General features: G+C 40.2%; 1 protein-coding gene across 2 annotated transcripts in view; it reads left to right on the top strand.

Moving 5' to 3' along the window:
• The window catches only part of faf (ubiquitin carboxyl-terminal hydrolase-like faf), a 299,786-nt gene that overhangs the window by 273,032 nt on the left and 1,929 nt on the right, over nucleotides 1-24,825 (top strand). Inside the window, exons 42-44 of one of the 2 annotated variants that reach the window (XM_067158104.2) lie at nucleotides 8,875-9,077; nucleotides 10,126-10,272; nucleotides 10,386-10,555. In XM_067158104.2, the coding sequence (XP_067014205.2) occupies nucleotides 8,875-9,077; nucleotides 10,126-10,272; nucleotides 10,386-10,555 (520 nt within the window). Of the gene's footprint in view, nucleotides 1-8,859; nucleotides 9,078-10,125; nucleotides 10,273-10,385; nucleotides 10,556-24,825 lie in introns of both variants that reach the window. The other variant, XM_067158103.2, reaches the window with a different exon arrangement.

Below are 24,825 nucleotides of genomic sequence, written 5' to 3'. Positions count from 1 at the left end.
TGCAGTCTTCTTTGATGCTATAGTTTCTCCACCATTTTCCTGTTTTCTTTTCTTTTCTTACTAATACAAAGTGCTGAAGTACACCGTTCTTTTTGACTGAATATATAAGTTTGAATATTTGCTTGATGTGCAAATTCTGTGCTGCTGGATAGAGGGGAATAGTCTTAATTTGATATAGCTAAAATAGCTAAAAAACAGTAACAGTGGATGGTAAAACTTCAAATAAGGAACCCCACACCATAAATTACTTATTTGCTCAAGGTAAATGATTATTATTATTATTATTATTATTATTATTATTATTATTATTATTATTATTATTATTATTATTATTATTATTATTATTATTATTATTGCCGTATATGTGGCCACAGTGGACACTCCCAGGTATCACTCAGGGTCAACTCTTCTGATCCTTAGTGGTCGGATATCTCCACCTCTGGAATGCCGTTTCTGTTCAAGACCTTTTCAGGTGTCGCCACCATCTTACTCTCGAATGCCCACGTCCTCTCCGTGGTTCCTCGATTGTAAGAGCTCTCTTAATGGGATGATCTTCACCTTGACATTGTACGTGTCTGTACAAGCGCAACTGCCACTTCTCCAATTTCTCACTGGTAGGGGCCATATTGAATGATCCCCGTATATGCTCATTGCGCACTCAGTCCTAGAGGGTGACACACACTGACCATCGCAGCATCTGCATTTCCGTTACATGCTTTTGCTGATTGTGTTTCTTTTGCCTTCTCCAGCACTCGGACCCGTAAGTGAGATCTAATGTTAGTCTTGTATATCTTGCCTTTGAGCTTTACAGGCATCTGCCTGTCACATAAGACTCCTGTCAGCAAACTCCATTCAGTCCATCCAACATGGATCCGATGCTTCAGGTCATCATCAATCATATCGGTGGTAATAACTGAACCAAGGTACTTGAATTTATTCGTCATTGCCAGTGGTTCACCCGTTAAGAAAATTGTATTGAGTGGACCTTGAACTTATGGCTTGGCAAAGTTACAGAACAAGTAAATGATAACTGAATTAGATTAATTGATTTTGCAGTGTGTAATAATATGATTATCAAATGTACCTGGCTCCAATTGAAAGACTTAAAAAAAGTCGCATGGTGTTCTGATGGGGTTGCAAATAACCAAATGGACCTGTATTCATAGAAAGGTGGCATGCATCAGATACTTGTGAAGTAGATAGTGGCACTGGAGCAAACAGTGACAGTAATCACTACCTGGTAAGAGTGTAATATCAACAAAGTTTAGCCTTGTACAGCGCAAATAAGAAGGCAGCATTTGTCAGGTTTGATGACTCCTAACTAAGAAAGAATGAAGACATAACCCAGGTATAGTTCCAGCAGGTACAAAATTGGAAGGAGAAGAGCATTGAGGAAAAATGGGAAATTATAAAAGGAATAGTAACTAAGACTGCTGAAAATGTCTTAGGCAAAAAAAGAAAGAGCAACAAAGAAGATAGGAGTGGTTTGATGATTGTAGGAGGAAGATTGAAGACATGAAGCTTGGAGAGAAGAATGAGGATTACTGAAGAGAAGAGAAGCCGGCAAGGAATGCAGAAGAAAAACGTGAGAATATTAGAAAAAATGGATTGATGAATTGGAGGAGAAAATTGGAATGCTTATTGACATGCCAGAAGTGAAATGAAGTAAAGAAAGCCGTTGCAATAGCAAAATCAGATCACTTCAGTGAAGTCTACAAAGGACTTCACACACTAGAATGCAAACAATATATTTACTACCTTGGCTAAGCAGCAACACCACAGGCAGACAGCTGATATTGGAGATTTTGCTGCATTAATGACAGAGCGGGCAAACTTGTCACCGACCGAAAGAAAGATAGCAGAGTACTGGAGGCAGGACTTTGATGAAATCAGCGATGTAGAGTTTCCACACGCTCCTATTCCAGAGATCACACCAACACAAGGACCGATTAGTCCGATCACCAAGGCAGAAGTCGTTGAAGCGATTGGCAAGATTAAGTCTGGGAAGGCAACTGGACCAGATGATATTCCTGCAGAACTCTGGAAGTCAAAGCAGTGGGACTCATCTCAATGACTGGCATGTTTATTCAATAAGATCACTGAAGAGAGGCGGATACCAGCAGAGTGGATGTCTAGTACAACAGTCCCAATTTGGAAGCAGCAGGGTATTCCAGCTGAATGTTCCAATCATGGCCCAGTTTGCCTCTTGTCTCACACCATGAGGGTTTTCGAGGATGTTATTGATCAGAGAATGGGACAGATTGTCTGCCCCACCATCAGCCAGCGTGGTTTCATCAAAGACTGCTACAATAGATGTTATCCTTGCTGCTCGCTTGCTGATGGAGAAGCACCGTTACAAATCAATGCGCCTACACCTTGCTTTCCTCACCCTCGGAAAGGCATTTGATTACATGTGATAAATATCATTCTTGATCACGTATTGATGATACTTGAATGGAATAATATCAGTAAGTTAATTTATTGAAGTTACCACCTAATCAATACAAAATGTCATACTTTAGTTGGTTTACTTTGGCATATTAACTAAAATGGTACATGTTTCGCCTTGAATTCAGGCATCATCAGCCATTATCTTAGCTTAAAAATAGAAACAGGCATCTGATTTATATATACATGAAATAAATTTTAAAAACCTTGGAGACTAAAATTACAATTTACATGTAGTAAAAGAATTGAAGTTAAGTTGGTTATAAAAATATTACAATGAGTCAGTAAAATTACAATTGGTGAAAGTAATGGTGATATGACATTAGAAGGTTTCTATTATAATTAAAAAGAAAGAACAAAGCAACAGTTTGACATAAACGAGTGATAGGATTGCTAAAAATTATGTTGGCCGACCAGCGGTTACAACGAAAATGACAATGATGGTCGTATTTAATAAAAATGTAGCTTAAAATAATAGTGAAATACGGTCATGTGACCGTCAATACTTGTTGACTAGAGATAAATCGAAAGTCAATGGCATATGGTGATATGGTTCAGTTTAATAAAAAATAAAAATACGAAGTTGAATAACGATGTTTAAATAGGGCCTTTATGGACCATCTCAGTTTGTTGCAAATACTGCAATGTTCTTAAGAATGTGTGAATGATTGACATTCGAGTCGATACAGAAGTGTTACAGTTGAATCATTAGACTAAGAGAGGGTAGTTTGTTACGTTATTACGTTATTAACTGAAGGTTATTGTCGAATGCTTCTTACTGCGAGTGTTGTAACAACTTAATGACGTTACCAAAACTGAATATTTGACAACAGATCTAAATGGTCAGAATATGATTCAAGTTAGTGGCAATTGACCTTCCAAAGACAGTCATTTAAATATCTTGGCTCAACAGTTGCTGCGGATGGAACCCTCTTCCTGAAATATCATATTGCGTAAGCAGCGCATGGCTGAGGTGTTACTCAGTAGCTGGTGTCCTTGTGATAAGAAGATTCTAGACAGTCTAAAGTTTGTTGGTTTGTGGTGTGTCCATTTGGTGCTGGCCTTCCACTAAGGAGATGGAACAGCAACTTGGCATAATGGAAACAAAAATGCTTTGATAGACATCTGGCTTTACACTTCATGATCATGTCAGCAACAATGAAGTTCGCAAGCGATATGGAGTAGCAACAATCGCTAAGAAGTTCAGGGAAAGCCATCTCAAGTGATATGGACATGTATTTCGAGCTGCTGAAACAAGGAGTGTAAGTAAGACATTGCTGTTTGATGAGAAAAGGCCAGAAAAGTGTTGGCTTGGCACCGTACATGAAGATCCATTGAAATATATTACTGAATAGCCGGTGCTTGACGATAAACAGCAGAAATACAATGACAGTAGAACCTCGATAATTCAAAATCCCGCCTAATTCGAAGAAGCTCTCATTCCCGGAAACATGAGATACGGTTCTGCATGTAATTTAAATTGTTTAATTCAAAATATGGATACTTCGTAATTCGAAGTACAATGTCGGCCCCATTACCGAAATTCAGACTTATTCGAAACTGCCTTTACATTTTAAAACAATAGTATGTTACAGAGTAATTTAAATTCAAAATTTATCCGCGTCATGATAGAACGCATGTTCCAGAACGTGGAGGGGTAGCTTTCCGCAATTACACTCACTTCGGTGTGTCTACAGTGTGCTTCATAATTGCTCATTTGAATGAAATCTGAATTCTTTTGTATTCAACCTTTTAAGGAATGCCGTAATATCAGGCAGTGTGCGGAAAAACAGAATCTGCGAACACTGGCGATGCCGACAGTTGACAAAAAAGCGTGGCTCATATAATCAATTCGTAGGCAACGAACAATATTGTCATTGCCGATAAAACTGCATTGCGTTCTTTTAATGCTGAACACAAACGATCTTATGGTTTTAAAGGAAAAAGTGCAAGCCAGGGAATCACACAAGGGTGGGGGTCATTGTACTGTGTTGCAATGCACACAGAAGCACTTTATCCCCTCGTCATAGGAAAGTTCGATAGGCCACAATGTTTTAAGGGCGTCGGGCACTTTTCATGCAAGTACAAGGCATCCAAAAATGCAAACAGTACAGTAATCCAATTAATAAAGCACTTGCACATGGGAACCAGCATAGATTTCTTTAAATCGTGCTGCTTTTTTTTTTTTTTTTTTTTTTTTTTTTTTTTTTTTTTTTTTTTTTTTTTTTTTTTGTTGCGTGAGGTTATGTTTGTCAATGAGTTACCCAAGTGCATTATTTGAATACTGTAAATTTGGGTACATGTGGGTTTTTTTTTTTTTTTTCATGGGATTTGAAAGGTTTTAACAGTGAATCAAGGTTAACTGCATGCAGTAACGGGCCTTAGAATATTTTGTAACGCGGCAAGGGTTGGCACTTCTGAATTACAAATTGGCGGTTAATTCGAAATCACGTAATTCGAAGTCCGATTTTTTAGTCCCAACGACTTTGAATTAACGAGGTTTTACTATACTGTACATATGTCTGTTAGAAACATTATGAACTTACAAGAATATCGATACATATCCATGGAAACCTCAAAACAGCAATACTAGTCAGCGTGGAAATTGTCATTACTGTATTGATGAGAACAAACATGGAAATTTCAGCCATTGCAAGGCAATAGGTTAATGATCGCTGGAGCTTTGTGACTGATAGAAAATTCCTTTTACAGAAATGCTATTTTTCACTGGATGAGTATTTGGCTGTATAACATTGAGATTGTTGGTTCCGTTTTGTCTTGGAATAATGGTTTTGACATATTATTCAATTATTCCGAACAGTAAATAATATTTCATATATACTTGAAAGTACAGTGAAACCTCATTAATTCAAAGTCGTTGGGACGCAAAAGTCGAACTTCGAATTACGTGATTTCGAATTAACCGCCAACCCTTGTGGCATCACAATATATTCTAAGACCCGTTACTGCATGCAGTTAACCTTGATTCACAGTTTAAAGCTCTCAAACGCCATGGAAAAAAAAAAAAAAAAAATCTATTTTCAAGGTGCATTTACAGTATTCAAATAATGAACTTTGATAATTCACCGGCAAACATAACCTCACGCAATGAAATCAAAAGAAAGAAAACATGATTCAAAGACAAGGAGAAATCTATACTGGCTCCCCTGTGCAAGTGCTTTATTCATTGGATTACTGTACTGTATGCGTTTTCGATGCCTTGTGCTTGCACGGAAAATACCCTATGCCCTTAAAACATCGCGGCTTATCGAATTTTCCTATGACGAGGGGAGAAAGTCTCTCGCTTCAGTCCACATTACAGCAATACAGTGACTATACTTGTACAATTTCACGCCATGCCCATTAATGTTTGCAATCATCTTGATTCTCAGTTTAAACTTTTCAAATGCCATCGAAAACACTATTTCAGAAATGTATCCAACAAGGTGCATTTATTATTCAATTAATGCACTTGTATAAAACAATGGCAAACTTAACCTCACGCAACGAAGAAAATCACAATTCCAAGGCGAGGAAATATTATGCTGGCTCCCCTGTGCAAATGCTTTATCTTTTGCATTACTGTACTGTCTGCATTTTTAGATGCCTTGTACTGACATGGAAAGTGCCAGACGCCCTTAATACGTCGTGGCTTTTCAAGCTTTCCTATGACAGCGGAAGGAAGTCTGTCGCTTTTGTGTGCACTGCATAGCAGCACGGTACATTTCCCGGCTGGCAATTCTCTCCTTTAAAACCATAAGTCCGTTTGGCGTCAGCATTTCAAAAAATAAACAATGCAGTTTCATTGGCATTGACAATATTGTTTGGTGCATACGAATTGATTACAGGCTGTAAGCCACGCTGTCGTCATCGCCAGTGTTCGCGGATTCTACCTGTCTCCGCACACTGCCTGCAAGGCCTACGTGGTATTGTGGCATTCCTTAAAACACCGAAAACAAAATAATTAAGATTCCGCTCGAACATAGCAGGTATGAAGCACACTGTGTACATGCCGAAGTAGGTGAAAGTGCGCAATGTTACCCCTGCACGTTCTGGAAGACACGTTCTTTCATGACACGGAGAAATTTTGAATTGACATTACTCTGTAAAGGACATTGTCTTCGAATTATGAATTACCCATATTTCAAAATAAACGATTTAAATAACATGCAAAACCGTACCTCATGTTTCCGGGAACGAGAGCTGCTTCGAATTAGGCGAGATTTTGAATTATCGAGGTTCTACTGTACTTATTCTATCTCATCTGTTTCAAGAAAACTATGAAATATATTTTGTCACTTCAAGCCAAGTCATCACCAGCTTCAGTTTTTTTTTTATCTGCTTTACGTCGCACCGACACAGATAGGTCTTACGGTGACAATAGGACAGGAAAGGGCTAGGAGTGGGAAGGAAGTGGCCGTGGCCTTAATTGAAGTATACAGTCGTAGCATTTGCCTGGTATGAAAATAGGAAACCACAGAAAACCACCCTCAGGGCTGCCAATAATGGAGTTCAAACTCCCTATCTCCCGAATGAAAGTTGATAGCTGTGCGCCCTACCCGCACGACCAACTCGCTCGGTGCTTCATTTATTATTTACTAGTAACCCACCATGGCTTTGCACGGGATCAGTTTTGAATTTGTGGCAGATGGTGTAACCGTTTCTTGGAGATGACATTCACTGTTTTTCCTCCTGATGTACTCTATGAACTTGAGTAGTATAGTGTGGCATTGTGACATTTCTCCAAGGCCCTTGTGGCCACCTGCCTGTTAGCTCACTCTTTCTTCCCACCAGGGATATAAACCATCTTCCTGCACTTTTAGTAAAAAGACGGTAACTCATACACAATACATGCAAATTTCGTACCGTACAGTAAAATATATTTTTATCAAAATAAGATTTTCAAGATAAATATAAGACTTATTTTGACAAAAATTACGTGATTAACTCTTACCCCTCAAATTGAAGTTCTCTGTGTTGTCTCTACTACTCTTATTTTAAATGTGAATATCTATCTTATATGACCTGTATTCATCTTTCGCACTTGCTCTAAAATTATGTGTTTAGGCTATAAGCATTTACAACAAGCTATACTGGAGCAAATAAAAGCAATATGTGCAATTTAACACATGTTATTTTAAATTTTTATTATTATTATTATCATTATTGCATATCGATTGGTTTCGTTAGTAATTTCACTGAGCAAATTATCGGTAAAAAGCAATTGAAAACCTCTAATTCAGTCTCTGGTTGGTATCATACCTCGCGGTGGTTTGTAGCCTGAAACTGCTGTAAATGGCTATTTCTTGAAATCAGGATCTATTGATTTATAATTGCGCCAGCCGTCAGCATCGGTTACATGTTGGGTTACGGTACAGAAGTCGACCATCGCCAGTTCACTTGTAGGAGGGGTCAAATGCTATTAGAAACATTCATTAGGGTACGAGGAAAGAGTAGAGGTGCGAAAATACTGGGGTTTTATACAATTACTTAACATGTACAACAACGAACAGTACATTGTGATTCCCATAGGGAACCTCCACGTTATGCACTGCCCATGCGTCTTGGTGGGTGTGCTATTTATCAGTTGATGAGCCCAACTTAGTACAATGGGGCAAAACACTGGCAACCAGGAATGAGTTGGCTGGAAAATTTATAATGTCCAATAACAGACCATTTATATTGGTAAGAGACGGCAGACGAGCAGTGGGCGATACAATGTCATGTCAGGCCTCATCCTACATGCGACCTGAAAGGGAATATCGTAATGTCGGGCCTCTCCCGACAGACGAGTGGTAAGGGTTAATCTATGAATATGGTCTCTAATTTTAAAGGTTTGCTGCAAATTGTAACATATGAGCTTTTTGTGCTTTAACAGTTCCACTTAAATATGATGTCTATTGTTGATGGTTTAGGTAGCGTAAGCCAAGGAAGCACTCGGATAGCTGTTTAATTTTTTACTTCCTTCATTAAAATCACCACTGGTCAACTCCCTTTTGTCGTAGATTAATGTTTCATACACCCAAGCCTCCTTCAAGGAATGCCCAATACAACTGTGGAAACTACATCAGGATCTGTTCGGTGGTTCTCGAGATGAGCTCACAAAAACATAGACTGATGCTTAAAGGGAACTTCATTGTATGTACGGAGAGCCTCCCAGCCAACATTGGAACCACTGGTCCCTAAATTAAAGCTTGTCGTTTGAACACATTTGCAGATATATGAGAAACAAGATATTTCACATCATCCATTTCCAGTGCCTAAGCAAATGGACAAATGATCTGAAGAAAACTAAATAGGTATTTTGGGCAAAGTTTTAAGCTTAACATAGTTATGTAGCTTGGCCTTTTCCCGTGTTAATTCAAGTTTGTTTCAGAGAGAGCACCCATCTAACTTTACAGCTCAGAGAAGTGATGTTCTGTTTAGGAGTTCCTGAGGAGCGCGAGGGCCTTCTTGACACAATCCAGCGTAGCAAGAACCATTACCAGAAGAGGGCATATCAGTGCATCAAGTGCATGGTCGGGCTGTTCACTAAGTGTCGAGCTGCCCAACAGATGCTGCATACTAATGGGGAGCTGAAACGAAAGTGGACCCTTGCTGTTGAATGGCTGCAAGATGAGCTGGAGAGGGTAAGTGTTATATCCAGTTTGTAACCTTGTTATTTATGTTTGAGTTTGGAAACATTGAGACCTCCCTTTCACTAAAGGAACCTGTAGAATCTTCTTCTTGTGCTGTCTCCTCACAGAATATTGGTGACCATCATGAAGTAATTATATCTATTTTTGCAAATTCCAATATCAGAGTTACCATATAGTGGATGTCGACTGGCTGTTGGAGGTTCCGCACCCAGGATATCCAACTTTTGACACCATGAAGCAGCCCTGAAAACATTTTGAATCAAAAGTCATGGTTGCGCACAAGATATTTTGATTTCAGAAAGACTTTCTGCAATGCTGATTCTGGTTTGATTTCTAATCCAGTTCCTTTTTTTTTTTTTTTTTTTTTTTAAATGCTATTTGTGTGGGGTATCGACCTATGAAGATCTTTTGCCCGTACTTGCACCGTATGTGAGGAACCTGCGTGTATTATGTAAATAGCGGAAATGTAAAGTGTTGAATGTGAGGAAAGGAAAGTTAAGGACGACACAAACACCTAGTCCCCAGGCCAGGGATATTAATAATTTACAATTAAAAACCCCTGATCCAGCCGGGAATCGAACCTGGGGCCGCTGGGTGGCGGGCGGACACGTTGCCCCCTACATCGCGGGGCCGGACATCCAGTTCCCATTCTTGTGTTAACCAGCGTCTGCTTGAAATGCGACTCCCTTGCAGTAGTGTTTCCGTGTAGAGTGATGACTGCGATGTCAAAAGAAAGCAGTATTCTGAAGGAACGTGGAACACCTGTAGATTTATTGACTTTTCTCCAAAAATAGAAAATAGAAGATATATTAAATCTAGTTATGTAGCACGCTTTAAAGTGATCCAAACAAGATAGTTTGACAGATTAACTTTGTAACCTTAAGTATATATTGCTGTATTGGTACTTTCTTTGATGCATCCAATGTATTCCATTACAGTGTTCATAATTTCACTTACTGTGTTAAGCAGGTACCGCCTGGAAACACTGGCTTGGAACTCAGTATCATATTAACAAGAGTGATACTTTGATTTCTTGCAGCACCCGTATCCCTCCAATGCCCAGTACAGTTACAACAACTGGTCACCACCTGCCCAATCAAACGAGTCAACTAGCGGCTACTTCCTGGAACGAACGAGTAGTGCCCGCAAAACTTTGGAAAGGGCCTGCGAACTCTGTCCGGAAGAAGTAAGTACTCTTGTCCTCCATTAGTTAGGTGTGTCGGTGTCGTGTTGTGTGATACCGTCCACAGGAAATTTTTAATCGTAAATAAGGAGAGTTTTTTCCCCATGTGGTTCCAGGAGCCAGAGGTGGAGGAGATGTCTGAGGAGGGGGAGAGTCCACAGCCTGATGACCAACCCCAGCAGCCACCTCCTATTCAGCAGAAACCGTCAGCATTCAGTTCAGCGTACCCTGGTCCCACGACAGTGTCAGCTCAGCGCATTCTGAACAAAAGGTTATCTGGACCGAGGTAAATTCATTGGATTTTTTCCTGTACTTCAATTTCAGTAGATACTGTCACAGTGTGAGAAACACTCTTGTTCTTGCCAACCATAAAGGCACTCGTAATCTCTCTCAATTAATTGTGCTTTCTATTTATACATTGCAGACTCCCAAGTACTGTAACATTTTGTTGTATGATAAGAAGAGAATAATAATAATAATAATTGTATCAAGTTTAAACCGAATGAATATGAAAATATGATGCGTTTTCAGTTCTCGGAGGGTGAATAAATTCTGCTTTTATCAACATTTCTCCACTCCAGCTGGGCAAATGAAGGAATAAACTAGTCTCCTCCATAAAAGTATTTCTTATCAGCACTTATTATTTTCTCCCATTTTTGGGCAGCTCCTGGCCATGTCTTTTTCTACATTTTTCATCATTTGATTTCTTTGACTGTTACTTATGGATATTATTTAGGAACCTCCTTTATATTTCATTTCTTCTTCACCATCAGAAATTCACCTACAGGTCCTTAGCACTTAAAGAAACCTGAATAACCACACTTTTTTTTAAATAGGAAATAGAAATGAAAATTCAGTTGTGTAAATTTAATAAGAATAGGATGAACAGGTAGAAGGTAGGGACCCTCTTTGGCGGCAGCCCTGCCCAGGGAGTGGCGCCCCTGCCTATGCGAGTCCCACAGCACACTGTCCCGGTGTGTAACATCTGGTATGGGTCCCAGCTCAGGGTTAAGAGTGAAGACCTCAACGGCATCTACGGCAGAGAAGGTGGACTTCAGTACACTGGAGATGGCGGAAGGGGCAAACCCGTAGCGTCTGTACTCCAGAGGGGCGGCTACGAAAGGCGTCTGTCTCCATGTTAGGGGCGGCCTACTTTTGAACCTAGCAGTAGGTATAAAATGCCTTTGGGTGTGGCGAGCCCATCTTAACAATAGCCTATATGAACTAAGTAGATATGGTTCCAGTTTCCTAGATGGAGGCCTAAGTCCACTTCATGTACTAGCACTAATGGTTCCCTGCCAAGAAATTATTATATTACTAATGCAAGTTGCTTTACGTCGCACTGACACAGATAGGTCTTATGGCGACGATGGGACAGGAAGGGGCTTGGAATGGGACGGAAGCAGCCGTGGCCTTAATTAAGGTACAGCCACAGCATTTGCCTGGTGTGAAAATGGGAAACCACAGAAAACCATCTTCAGGGCTGCTGACAGTGGGGTTTGAACCCACTATCTCCCGAATACTGGACACTGGCCGCACCTAAGCGACTGCAGCTATCGGGCTCGGTCCTGCCAAGAAACACTTGAAATGTGTGAACTTTTGCTTGAATACGGGGGCAATCCCAGTGTTCAGGCAAAGATGGAATACAGTGAACATGACAAAGCCTTCGATTTCACAGATGATGGCGATTGCAAGTGTACGAGGGCGGTCTGAAAAGTTCTCAGAATCATCGCAAGATGTCAGTGCTACAGCAACGAGGTTCCCGCGCAATAATCACACATCCTTTGTGAGTGAACACATGGCGCATCAGTGCTCTAGCTGCAGGAGTGTGGTAGTGACGACTCTTTGTTGTTGTTACTGCGTAGTGATTTGTGACAATGGAAAAAACTGAGATTCAAGCCGTGATTAAATACTTTGTAAAGAAAGGTATGAAAGCAAAGGAAATTCATGCCGACTTTCAGAACACACTGGGGGACTCTGCTCCTTCATGATGATCCGCGTAGTGGACGGCCAAAAAGTGTTATGACCCCAGATTTTATTGCAAAAGTGCATAAAATGGTCATGGAGAATCGTCAACTGAAAGTGCAGGAGATTGCTGAAGCTGTAGTGATGTCTTCAGAACGGGTATATTATATTTTAACTGAAGAATTGGGTATGAAAAAATTATCTGCAAGATGGGTGCTGCGGCTCTTGACATTGGACAATAAATGCACCAGATTGGAAATGTCCGAACAAAGTCTGGCCCGTTTTCAGTGCAACCAACAAGATTTTTTGCGCCGGTTTGTGACTACAGATGAAACTTGGGTCCACTATTATACCCCAGAGACAAAACAGCAGTCAAAGCAGTGGAAACATGCTGATTCACCACCACCAAAGAAAGCAAAGGCAATGCGTTCGGCCGGAAAGGTCATGGCCTCAGTTTTCTGGGGTGCAAAAGGCATTGTGCTGATAGATTATCTTCCTACTGGCCAAACAATTATGGGGCAATACTATGCAAACCTCCTAGACCAACTACAGGAAAAGATACGCGAAACAAGGCCTGGTTTGGCAAGGAAAAAGGTCATCTTTCATCAGGACAATGCTCCGCCGCACACAAGTGTTATTGCCATGGCAAAACTTCATGAACTGAGGTACAAATTGTTGCCACATCCACCTTATTCACCTGATTTGGCACCATCAGACTTTCATCTATTCCCCAAGCTCAAAATTTTCCTCGGTGAACGGAGATTTTCTACAAGGGAAGAACTGACAGCCGAATTGGAGAGGTATTTTGCAGGCCTGGAGGAATCTCATTTTCGAGATGTGATCAAGGCATTGGAACATCGCTGGACCAAATGCATTAGTCTACAGGGAGACTAGGTTGAAAAATAAAAGCAGTTCCACCGAGGTAAGATACTTAATTCTAGTACATTCCGAGAACTTTTCAAATCACCTACGTAATGGGAAGAACGTGTTGCATGCTCTAGGCATGCGGCCAGATGCTAATTTAGACAACATTACAAATGCTGGTGGAGTCGGGGAACATAGATTGTGTAGCAATCTACCTGGGAAACTCTCCACTCACACTCGCGATAATCAAGGGGGAATGTGGAGCTCGTCAAAGCACTACTGGAAACAAGAAAGGCAAACCCCAACCAGCAGCTGACTTCAAAAGTTGCAGTGCCGCTAGGTGTACTGATGACTCGGTCAGGCACTGACATGCTACCGCCAGACGACGTCATGGAAATGGTTTAACAAAGAACACACTATCGGCAGCCCTGAAGATGGTTTTCCGTGGTTTCCCATTTTCACACCACCTCAATTAAGGCCACGCCGCTTCCTTCCAACTCCTAGGCCTTTTCTGTCCCTTCGTCGCCATAAGACCTATCTGTGTCGGTGTGACGTAAAGCCACTAGGGGAAAAAAAACCCATTGAACATCTTGTTGGAAGAAGGAGGATGGAACAACAGAGCAAAGTGGAGAGGAATCATATTTGCTTCCATCCGGTGTCAACTGGAAATGGTAAAATGAGGATCAGGATGAACACGTATGTTCTTCTACCTTTACTGGACATCTCTTTGACACTAGAATACTAACACCCAGACTATTCCAGCTTGATAGTACAAACACAAATATTGTTATAATTACAACATAAATATATTTAAAGTGATAAACAGAACCGTATTTGTCCATGTAACCTCTGCCCCCATGTAAGACCAACACACTTTTTTTTAGTGGAGTATAAATTAAGAAAAATTACTGGCTCATACGCACTTATTTATTCAGCAAGTATCGGTTAAAATTTCAGTATTAAAAAATGAGGGAGCGAATTACATGTAAAAACCTTGACGTCAGTTCAGTATTTGTATAGTACTGATTAAATGAATTTTTTTTTAAAGGTGACTTGCAAGTTGGGTATTTGTAAGCAGAATTTGTTGATCTTAAACTGTCATATTTATTGGTCATGAACGCAATTCGGGGTACATTCACTTTTTCACTCAAAATAAATATACAGTAGAAGTCCGCAATCGCGAGTACGGCATATAACGAGAACTCCGTTATAGCGACAATATATTTCTGTCCCTTCAAACTTCCTATATTAAACTGTGTGTCGTCCTTCGGTTACAGCGAGAGACCTATCACTGACGCATCCGTTATTACGAGCGATTAAGCGTGCGATTTTATCCATTCTCGATATTTATGCACCCCAACGATTATATTGCATGCAATCGATTACCTTTCCTCCCTATGTCCACTAGCGAGTTTTCTCGTCGACATTCGAAGGCGATGTCGGAGTCGATTAGTAATACACGTCGACTGCTGTTCCGGAAGAAAAATTCGAAATGAAAGAGGACAATTTCGTAATAAATGCGTAAATAACGTGTCCGATAACAGTTGCTAACTCGTTAAAATTAAAGGCTGACTAAATGACCACTTAATTTTAAGGCTAAATACTGCAATTTTGTAAGAATGGGATACACCTCGAGATAGGGTAGAGTGCATAATTGATTTCAGATGTTAGTTTATATTTTCTCGCGTCTGGATAAGTTACGGTAAAGCTGTTATGAACATTTATAGCGAGAAGGTTATCATTTCTCTACTGGCGCTTGAAGTGTGTTTTCATCATACATATAATACGGATAAGTTAGGATAGGTGACGCTGTTTGAATAAGAAAACTGAAACGTTTGCTACAAAATGCGATCGATCTTCTTCGGTGCTGTACAGTTTTCTCATTATGTGCATTGGCGAGCTCTCTCGTCGACATTCGAAGGCGATGTTGGAGTCGATTAGTAATACCCGTTGACTGCTATTCTCTAAAAGAAATTTGAAATGAAAGAGGATAACACGTTTTCGTAATAACTGCTTAAATAACGTGGCCGATAGCAGTTGTTAACTCGTTAAAAATAAAGACCAAGGTAAACGATCTCTTAATTTTAATGTTCCGTACGGAAATTAAGTATGTGATGCACCTCTAGATATGGCAGAGTACATCAGGTGATTTCAGAGGATAGTTCATATCTTCTCGCGTCTAGTTAAATTTCGTAAAGGCTATTTACATGTAAATTTTTAGCGAGGAGGTCATCATTTCTCTACATGCGTTTCAAATATGTTTTCATGATACATATACGGTTAGGTTAGGTGACGCCGTTTGAAGAAGAAAACTGAAGTGTTTGCCACAGAAACATCTGGAGTGATACCGTATTTCTCTGAATCCAAGACGACGGTTTTTTTTTTTTTTTTCCTCTCAAAATCGCATGCGAAAACTCAAGGGTTGTCTTGCATTCGCGGCCTAACAGTAAGTTAATGGATACTACTGGCAACTACCGTGGTAGCTACGCTGCTTCTTTTCACCCCCCGCACGCGTACGCACACACAAAACTCGTTGTCAATAAACGACCGCCTCTTTCTTATACATCGCTAGCCGCGAACAGTGCCTGTGCGTAACGTCACTGGATCTCGGGAAATAGTGAAGAGAGAATGACGTTCTATTAACCTCTACAAAAACGTTTCTCAAATCTGCAGAATGGCGTCAAAACATGCGAGCCTTCGAATTCTTAGACAGGCCGGCTACTCAGTGGCAGAGTTATAACGCGTCTATTATACTTGACGCTTAGTAAAATTAAGTTTTATAGACAGCAGGAATATTTTCGTGATGGAGAGTCGTATTGTAAAGATCCGTGGAAAAGGTTGCCGGCAAATTTTCAACGGGTTCTCGTCGATATTATGATGCCAATTTTAAGTTAATGGTTATTAAACACTTGGAAATGTAAAGTAATTCTACCGCCGCAAGAAAATACGGCATAGGCCTAACTAAAGCCAATATTTGGCGTTAGCCTGAAGACAAAGAGCTAAAAAAAAATGCGTACTGTACAAAAAATGCATTCAGTGGTCCGCAACTAGGTCGCTTTAAAGAAGTCGAAGATGAAATTGTGAGGTATGTGCACGAAAATCGCAAGGGCGGAATGGCCATATCGTGGCGCAATAAACTCGTTCGTTGACTTTCAACGTCCGCGATTAGGCCTATTGCTAGGCGGCAAGCGAGACGTGCGTGTAGCGGTAGCCGGTTATATCTGATGCTGAGTAAAAGTAACAGTTTTATAGACAGCAAGAATAATTTCCTGATGGATCGTTGTATTGTAGAGCCACATGGAATAGGTATTGCGGTGCCGGCAAATTTTCAGCGGGTTCTATTCGGTATTATTATGCCAATTATAAGTTAATGGTCGTTAAACCCACGGAAATAAAGAATAATTTTGCAGCCACAAAAAAAAAAATTACGGCATGACGAAAGCCAATGTTCGGCATCTAAAAATAGTCTGAAATGCGTAGGCCTACTGTACAACAAAGGCATTCATATGATTTTACAAAATACTTTTTGAGCCTGATTTAAATTTTTTAAAGGAAAAAGTGGGGTTCGTCTTGGATTCGGAGAAATACGGTACTATATTTTTTCAGAATGAAATTGAACATACACTTTCACGTAGTGTCGAATTGCGAAAAATAACAAGTAAGCCGTTAGTGTGGATATCATTTGCGGAAACGCAAGTTTTGAACAAACTGATTGCAGTTTCATACCGAATTTTAATGTGTATGGGTTTTTCCGACTTTTATACAGAAATCGGATATAACAACAATCCGCTATAGCGAGTGAATTTTTCGCTGTTACGAATTCTCGCTATAACGGACTTCTACTGTATGTGGACGCATAGTTATGGCAAGTTAACAGTAAATAATGTGATCGCAAATCAAAACGTAGCACAGACACTCAATCACCACCATATTTAAAAGGAACAGTTGCATGTGGGTTTCAGGGCTACCAGCACACTATCATCATCATCATCACTGCTCTTATCAGTGGACAAGTTTCCAGTATTTTTCAAAATCAAATCAAAATCTCTTTATTTGCAAATGAGGTGTCTACCTCGGTGGCAAATGGTACACTAAAATACATTATTGTCAAGCACTAAATATTAAATTAACAAGAGAAGAAAATTTTTCCTATAATACAATATTATACAATTTACGCTAACAATGTTTTCTATTAAACACACAGCTCATCCTTAATAAATTTATATTGTTTACAAAATTCTAATTATAATATCTCCTGTACTACTTACAAATATAGTCAACTGATATACAGTATGTGGAACTGCTTCAAATGATACTATAAAACTGGTATAACAATAATATTTACATTGCATTTATTTATTTACAATTTTTTTTTTTTTTTTTACCCGTTCTGGATCCTAAGTAGCATAACGACCTGCTGCGTCTTAACCAGAGCCCCTTTTGCCACCACTTTTCAGAGTTCCTGAAGGGCCTTCACAGCTACCGTAGCGGTCCCAGGGCCCTCGAAGTCCCCACTGTACTTCACCCCTACAGGCAGTCCCCTACTTTGGCTGTCCAAACTCCTTAGACCAGGGGATGGAATTAATTTATTCACACACATTTTTTTTTATTTACAATAACCTGCACCGGTCGAATGCCCTCTAACACTTCATTTATTTTCTCTGTTGCTGTTTATTCTCTTCTTGAATATCTGTACAGATTTTGGATTTTAGTCGTTATCTCTCTCCTCATTCAAGAAATGGTCTTCCCTGTCAATGTTGTTGGAAGTGCCACGTTTCTTGATGCTTTTGACCAAACGTTCAGCTAAGATGTGGTCCCAGGTGCTTTTAATCTTTGTACATATAAGCTTGAGATGTGGTTCCTTAATACATACAGCCTGTGGCCATCAGTTGGTGATTGTTAGAACCATCTACCCCATGTGCAGGTGCTACACTGAGACTTTGAAGGGACTGTTCACGTATACGTTGCTAGGTTGCAGGAGATATGTGAGCCCCCTAGGAATGATAACTAAACAAGTCTTCTTTCTAGTTAGTAACTCACGGACAATTGGTAGGTTGTGTCCTCTGAAACTGACCAACAAAATCATGCAAGGCATGTTTAACAGCACACGTGGGCTTTACTGCTGCTGCCACGCCATTTTCACCCAGTTTTCCAGTTAACGATTTTCATTTTACTGTAACCCTGGTCCATCCACTCAACTTCCTGCACTCCTCATAACACAGTATATCCTCAAACCTGGCATAGTTTTTGTTTGGAAACTGTACGCAGCAGAAGTATGCGCCATCAGCAGCAATCCATTGCAGTATGCTACAGTACTGTTTCTTGTTCTCGTTCCCTCGAGTCCCGATGCTGATGCTTCTTACCCCTTTTCTGTTTACTATAGAGCCTAAAGGTACCTCGAAATACACAGAAGTTTGATATGCATTTCAGATTTGTGACATGATATAAGAATAAGAAGTTTTCTTTTGCTACTGTATGACGAAACACTGAAAATTCAGGGCCGATTGCAGAAACGATGACTAGTTTTAAGCCTTAGACAATGTCTAAGTTGATCACGATCTTCCATTGCATAAACAATGTTCAGCCAGTGTTTAACTAGACGTCGTTTAAAGTTTCAATATTGCTTCGAAAACGAAAATAGAAGAGTCTTCCATGCAACTCTTTGCTTGCCGCAACCAATGAAATTCATCGATGCGCACGCCAGACGTTAGTCAGCTGTCGTCTCCCTACACATTACTAAAATATGGCTAAGCATGAGCAGGATTTGCCCACGGATAGAAAAATCACTTACGATGGAAATAAAATCTTGTAATATTATCGACACCAAAGTAACACGCCGCCGTACGAGGAAGTGTAGCTTTGATTACAGTGTTGTTGCAGCGAGTGGAATCGAAATAGCTACTGGGAAGGGAAGATGAAATATATTACTGTGTAACGGAATGAGTTGTATGGACCATATAGCTTCAGTTCGCATTCTAGAGATCTTGCGTTCGAAACGCACAATCGGCAGCCCTGAATGTTTTCCATAGCTTCCCCATTTTTACATCAGGCAGATACTGGGGTGGTTGTTAGGGCCATAGCTCTTCCTTCCCAGTCCTTGCACTTTCCTATCTCATAGTTACCAAAAATTTACCTGAATTAGTGCGACGATTGTCCGCAAAAACCCACCCACACACACACACAACCTACTTTTTAGTGTCACAGTTGTGTATGCAAACTTGGCAGTAAATGTAACAAATGAATCCCTCCCGGTTGATGTATGAGGGGGGGGTACCCAAAAATAACCGGAATAACATTGCCGTGGGCGAAGCTTGTGTAGTATGCATTTCTGCCGCTAGGCGTTCATAGCACAACTCATTGCCAGGTCAGTGCCGCCTGTGTTGTAGACCTGGTTTGTTCTGTTCATCTGCAGCGATTGTTTTTGCTAGTGCTGTTTTGTTCTTGTTTCATGTTTTATGATGGCAAGTTTAAGTAAACAAGGTGCAGACCTTTTATGGGGAAGTTTTAAGAAGATTGCGCAACAGTGTTCGTCAAAAAAGACCCGATTTGTGGCAGACAGGAGACTGGTTCGTCTACCAGAACAACGCACGTGCACTCGGCCATCTCTGTAACCAGTTGGCTAAAAATGGCATGGTTCCGCTGCCCCACGCCTGACCTGGCTCCCTGCGATTTTTTCTAATTTCCACACCTGAAAAGGGGCATGAAAAGACACCGATTCGACAACATTGAAGAGGTAATGAATAAAACGAGGGTGGAGCTGTCAGCCATATCTAAAGATGACTACAAAAAATGTTTCGAACAATGCCATAGACGCAGTCCCTTGATCAGTAATACTATTGTTTCACGTCAATTTCTGTGAATGTGAGGCATTGCGGGTCGGATCCACTGATTGTTTTAAATTCATTTCCATTCATTCATTCATTCTTCGTCCTCACGTTTTGAATTCTGGTCAGTGGAGGATTTTGGACTTTTAATTTGTCATTCCATTTAGTCTCATTTCGTACCATTAGGGGCCGATGACCTAGATGTTAGGCCCCTTTAAACAACAAGCATCATCATCATCATCATCATCATCATCATGTTTCAAACAGTGGAAGCACCAGTGGGACAAATGTGTTAGTTGTAATGGAGAGTATTTTGAAGGGGATAAAGTTGTCTGTAATAATAGCATCGTAGGTCTGTTAAAACAGTGACGTAATTGTTTACAGTGGAACCTCGATTCTCCGTTTTTCGAGGGACCACGGAAAAAAAAAGTACAACACCGGAAAACGGAAAATCCGGGAACGAATGAACCATCAACAGTTTGGCTAAACATCACAAAAAATGAAATATGTATACCAGTAATCTTACAAACGCCCCTAAACCAAACCAAACCAAACTACAGCCCCGATGGGCCTTCCGCCTATCAAGCGACCGCCCTCGGCCTGAAGGCCTGTAGAAACGAGGTTACGCATGGTCAGTGTAACGAATCTTCTCGGCCATTATTCCTGGCTCTCTAGACCGGAGCCGCCATATCTTCATTAAATAGCTCCTCAATGAAAGGTAATAGTAGAATTAGTGAACCTGAAACCAGCCCTCACTCATATCTAGGTAAAAATGCCTGACCTGGCCAGTAATCGAATTCGGGCCCTCCAGGTGAGAGGCAGGCAAGTTAGACCGCGGGGCTGGCTTCAAACGTTAATTACCAGTACGCGACTTTAAAATCTCGAAACTTTACATTCAGTTTTACCGGGGAATCTTCATCTGTTTCCTCTGAAAACTTTTGTCATATTCCTTTGAAAACTTCTTTCAGGTCAGCAACTTTGATCAGCCAAACTCTTCGAAAAATCTATTAGTAATACTCGTAACGCGAAGCCAAACAACAATCGACCACAAGTAGTTTTTCATTCTCTAATCTAATAAAATACATTAGATACAAAAGCGTCCAACATGATGGCAAAATCTTTTTTTTTTTTTTTTTTTAATCTTCCATTGTAATTTGGTCACCGGTATACTGTTCCTAGTCAGTTTATGGAAATCTTGTACTGCGTAAATTAGGCCTAGGCTACATCGACTTTTAAAGGTTATGTTGAACGCGAGAATATGGTTTTGAAAGTAACAATCCTCAAGTTCTCGAATGCATTATATTTAGTTCTGCCCATCACTAATCACAATCAAATTGGAAAGAGAAAAAATATCATTAACACTTCCGAAATTATGATTATTCGCGACCTTGAACTCAGCTGGAAAGCTGTACAGCTATCGCTGTACAAGTCGGTACGAGTGCGAGATACAAAGTTTTTAAATGTAACGTGCGCAAATAAAACGATTGCGGCTTTTATAACATTTTAACACAAAAACGTGAAATTCCTAGTCTTATATTAGGACCGAAACAGTAATAGGCAATCCCAAAACCTCCCATGGCTTTTTGTACGTATGTAAGGTGCAACATCTATCCTGGTTTCGATAAGAAAATCTTATCGTAATCTATAATCTTCATTTCCGTATTGACGAATTGCACAATTAAAAATAGGAGAGGATTTCCACCAATCAATACTTATTTATTGCATATATTAAACTACAGGACCGGTTTCGACATCATATACAAGGTCATCTTCAGCTGAACCATACATACATATTTATATAATTATTTATTTATTTATTTATTCCTGACTTACATTTGTGGCGAAGTTAGGGCTCACGGCCCTCTCTTACACTTAACCACTATAAACAGAATTTAAAAATGTAAACATAAAAGTAAGACATAGAAATTCTAAAAAGAAATAATGAAGCTATGATTAAGATTGTGTCGTTAAAGGAATGCTGTATGATGATGTACATTTAGTCACATACAAATGGGGCACGTCTTAGCGTGAACTGGCGTATATGTCATTCTGTACAATATTGCAACTGTATGTCTAAAATATTTGTATTTGTTGTTGCTGTTGATTGTCCTGACGTTGTGTATGATGTTGGTACTCTTGTGTGTAGTTCTGAATGCTATTCTTAGGTTATGTTTTTTTAAATGTGGATAATTCGTGATTAAAAGAACAATGTCAGTCCCATTACCAAAATAAGACTTTTACTTCAAAAATTGTCTTGACATTTTTTTAAAAATAGTATTCTAGAGAATATTTTAAGTTCAAAATTTCTGTGTCACGATAGAATAAGTCTTCTGGAACTTGCAGGGGTAGTTTTCTGCAGTGGCGGCTGGTGGTTAAAAAGTTCTGTGGTGCACAATTTTTACCAATGATATAATATGATTACAGGCTAATTTTCAAATTTAGATACATCAACAATACTTTTCTATTATTAAAAATAAAACAAACATTTTACATTTTTTATTTTCAGGAATATTACTACAACGCATCAACATTTTTTCATTTAAAAACTCTTTTACCATATTGAAATGAAACACTTTGAGGTAGCCTAATTCCGGTATTGAAAAAATATCCTTTTGTAATGTATCTGGTTTCGAAATTAAACGTCGCGTGGGCCTACCCATTTGTTTCACCTCAGATTTTTCCTCGGCAGTCCTTTGCGGAAACGGCCTGGACTGCACCGAATTCATGATCTGGAAAAACACCAGTAACTGATAAAAATGCACAATAATAAAAACACACATGCTGACACGAATGTTTACAAAATGAAATCAATAAGCTACTTAGCTTGTACGCACATAACAAAGCTCACGACTATACTGAAAGAAATGGCGGTGTTTATTTTCAAATTTAGAGCCATTAGTTATATATCCAGCCACGGCCGACTTGATGCGTCGCTCTAGCCAGGACGAATAGCTCTAGCTTACGGAGCGCAGCGAGGGATCCAACCGGGCGTGATCCCGCAGATGAACTTCCATCCGGTGTCGCTAGATGACACTCCTGTTCTATAACAGAATCTCACATTGAGCAGCAACGGTCTCTAGCGACTTTGCTAGTAGTTGATTACGTAGGAGCACGGCCGATTTGATGCTTCGCTCTAGCTATATCCTTAGCGCAGCGAGGGATCCAGTCGGCCGTGGTAGTAGGAGCCAGGTTGATAAACCTCCATTTAAGCAATGTATAAGAAGCCACGCCTATCTTTTCCTCTCCCCGCGCATCCCTGTAGCAGCCCAAAAGCACACTTCTAGCAGCCCCGCGCACCCCTCGAGCAGCCTAGATTTTCATCCTACCTCAGGTTGACTTCCCGCTGCAAACTTTGCGGCTCCTGCAGTGAACATCTAAGAGTACCGGCTTGTAAAGTATCCTGTAGTCAATATTTGCTCTTTCAAGTTCTTGAAAGGTCTGTCTTGTTGAATGAAAATGCAGTAGTTGAGTAATCCAAGTTATGAAACTTTACCTAAAATAAACATAAAAATTGAATGGGGGTAGCGCAAACCTGCAACCTTATGGAGAAACCGCCCCTGGTTTTCTGCACTTTCAGTTTTATTCGCTTTGGTGTTTCTACAGTGTGCTTCAGAGTTCCTAAATTGAAGTTAAATCTTAGTTCTTTTGTATTCTTTCAGTTACTTTTACTTAGTGTACAAAGACGTACTTCATAGTTATATTTTATTTTTAATTAGAGTATTTTAGTTTAGGGTACACATGTTTGTTTTTGAATTGGGGGATCAGTATTCTTCCGAGGCACTGAGCAAGAAGATAAATATTATCAGGGAGGTTGACAACGAATGTAAACAGCTGAAGAATAAGAGGTGCAGACGAGGACGAAACTATATCAAAACAACAGCATACTAATGATAGTTTGGATGTTTACTGATAATTACCCCCACTGCTCAGGCACCTTTCCAAACGCTGAGCACTCCGGGCGAGTTGGCCGTGCGGTTAGAGGCGCCCAGCTGTGAGCTTGCATTCGGGAGATAGTGGGTTCAAGACCCACTGTCGGCCGCCCTGAAGATGGTTTTCTGTGGTTTCCCATTTTCACACAGGGAAAATGCTGGGACTGTACCTTAATTTAGGCCACAGCCACTTCCTTCCCACTCCTAGGCCTTTCCCATCGTCACCATAAGAGCTATCTGTGTCAGTGTGATGTAAAAAAAAAAAAAAAAAAAAAAAGCTGGATAAGTTTCTCTGTGCCATCCACAATGAACAACACTGGTTACTGGTTGAACAACTTTCCCACAGCATCACGAACAGCTTGACCGGTGGTGAAGTGCTTAATCTTGAAGTCTTTCTTCGGCAGACCAAAGATAGGACTGTCGCAAGGAAGGGATCGTGACTGTAAGGATCCTATGTTGTGTTAGCAGCGTCTTGATATGCATTTCTGTGTAGCATTAGCATACTTCGTGACAGTTTTCCCAGTCAAAGCACCTTGTGTGCACAACAATTGAATCGTTGCCACATTGTATTCGTTTGGACATAATCATTCAACACCAATTTTTTCCTGTACTTAGCTGATGTGTGTTCTAGACTGACCATGTTCTGGGCTGTTACTGCTAACACCAACCATGCAGTGCTGCCATCTTTTGGCTGTCCTATCTGTTATTTGAAGTGTTGCCGAATCTATGTGTCATTTGAACAGACCTTATACATGTGTTAACATTGTCATTGTGACCAAAGCCTGTTCCATCAACATACCATATTTCTCAGGTTCCAAGATGACATTTATTCCTCAGAATTTCATGTGAAAAATCAAGGGTGGTCTTGCCAGCTACCATAGCAACTATGCTGTTTCCCTTCTCCCCCATCTTCACAACTCATTGACCTCCCAACGCGTGTCATGGCTGTACATTTGCAAGCTGCCGAAGTTGAC

The sequence above is a fragment of the Anabrus simplex genome, chromosome 14 (genome assembly GCF_040414725.1).
Source record: "Anabrus simplex isolate iqAnaSimp1 chromosome 14, ASM4041472v1, whole genome shotgun sequence".
NCBI classification, from domain to species: Eukaryota; Metazoa; Arthropoda; class Insecta; order Orthoptera; family Tettigoniidae; genus Anabrus; species Anabrus simplex.
The sequence above is the reverse complement of the archived record's forward strand: the minus strand, read 5'-3'. Positions and strand labels throughout refer to the sequence as shown.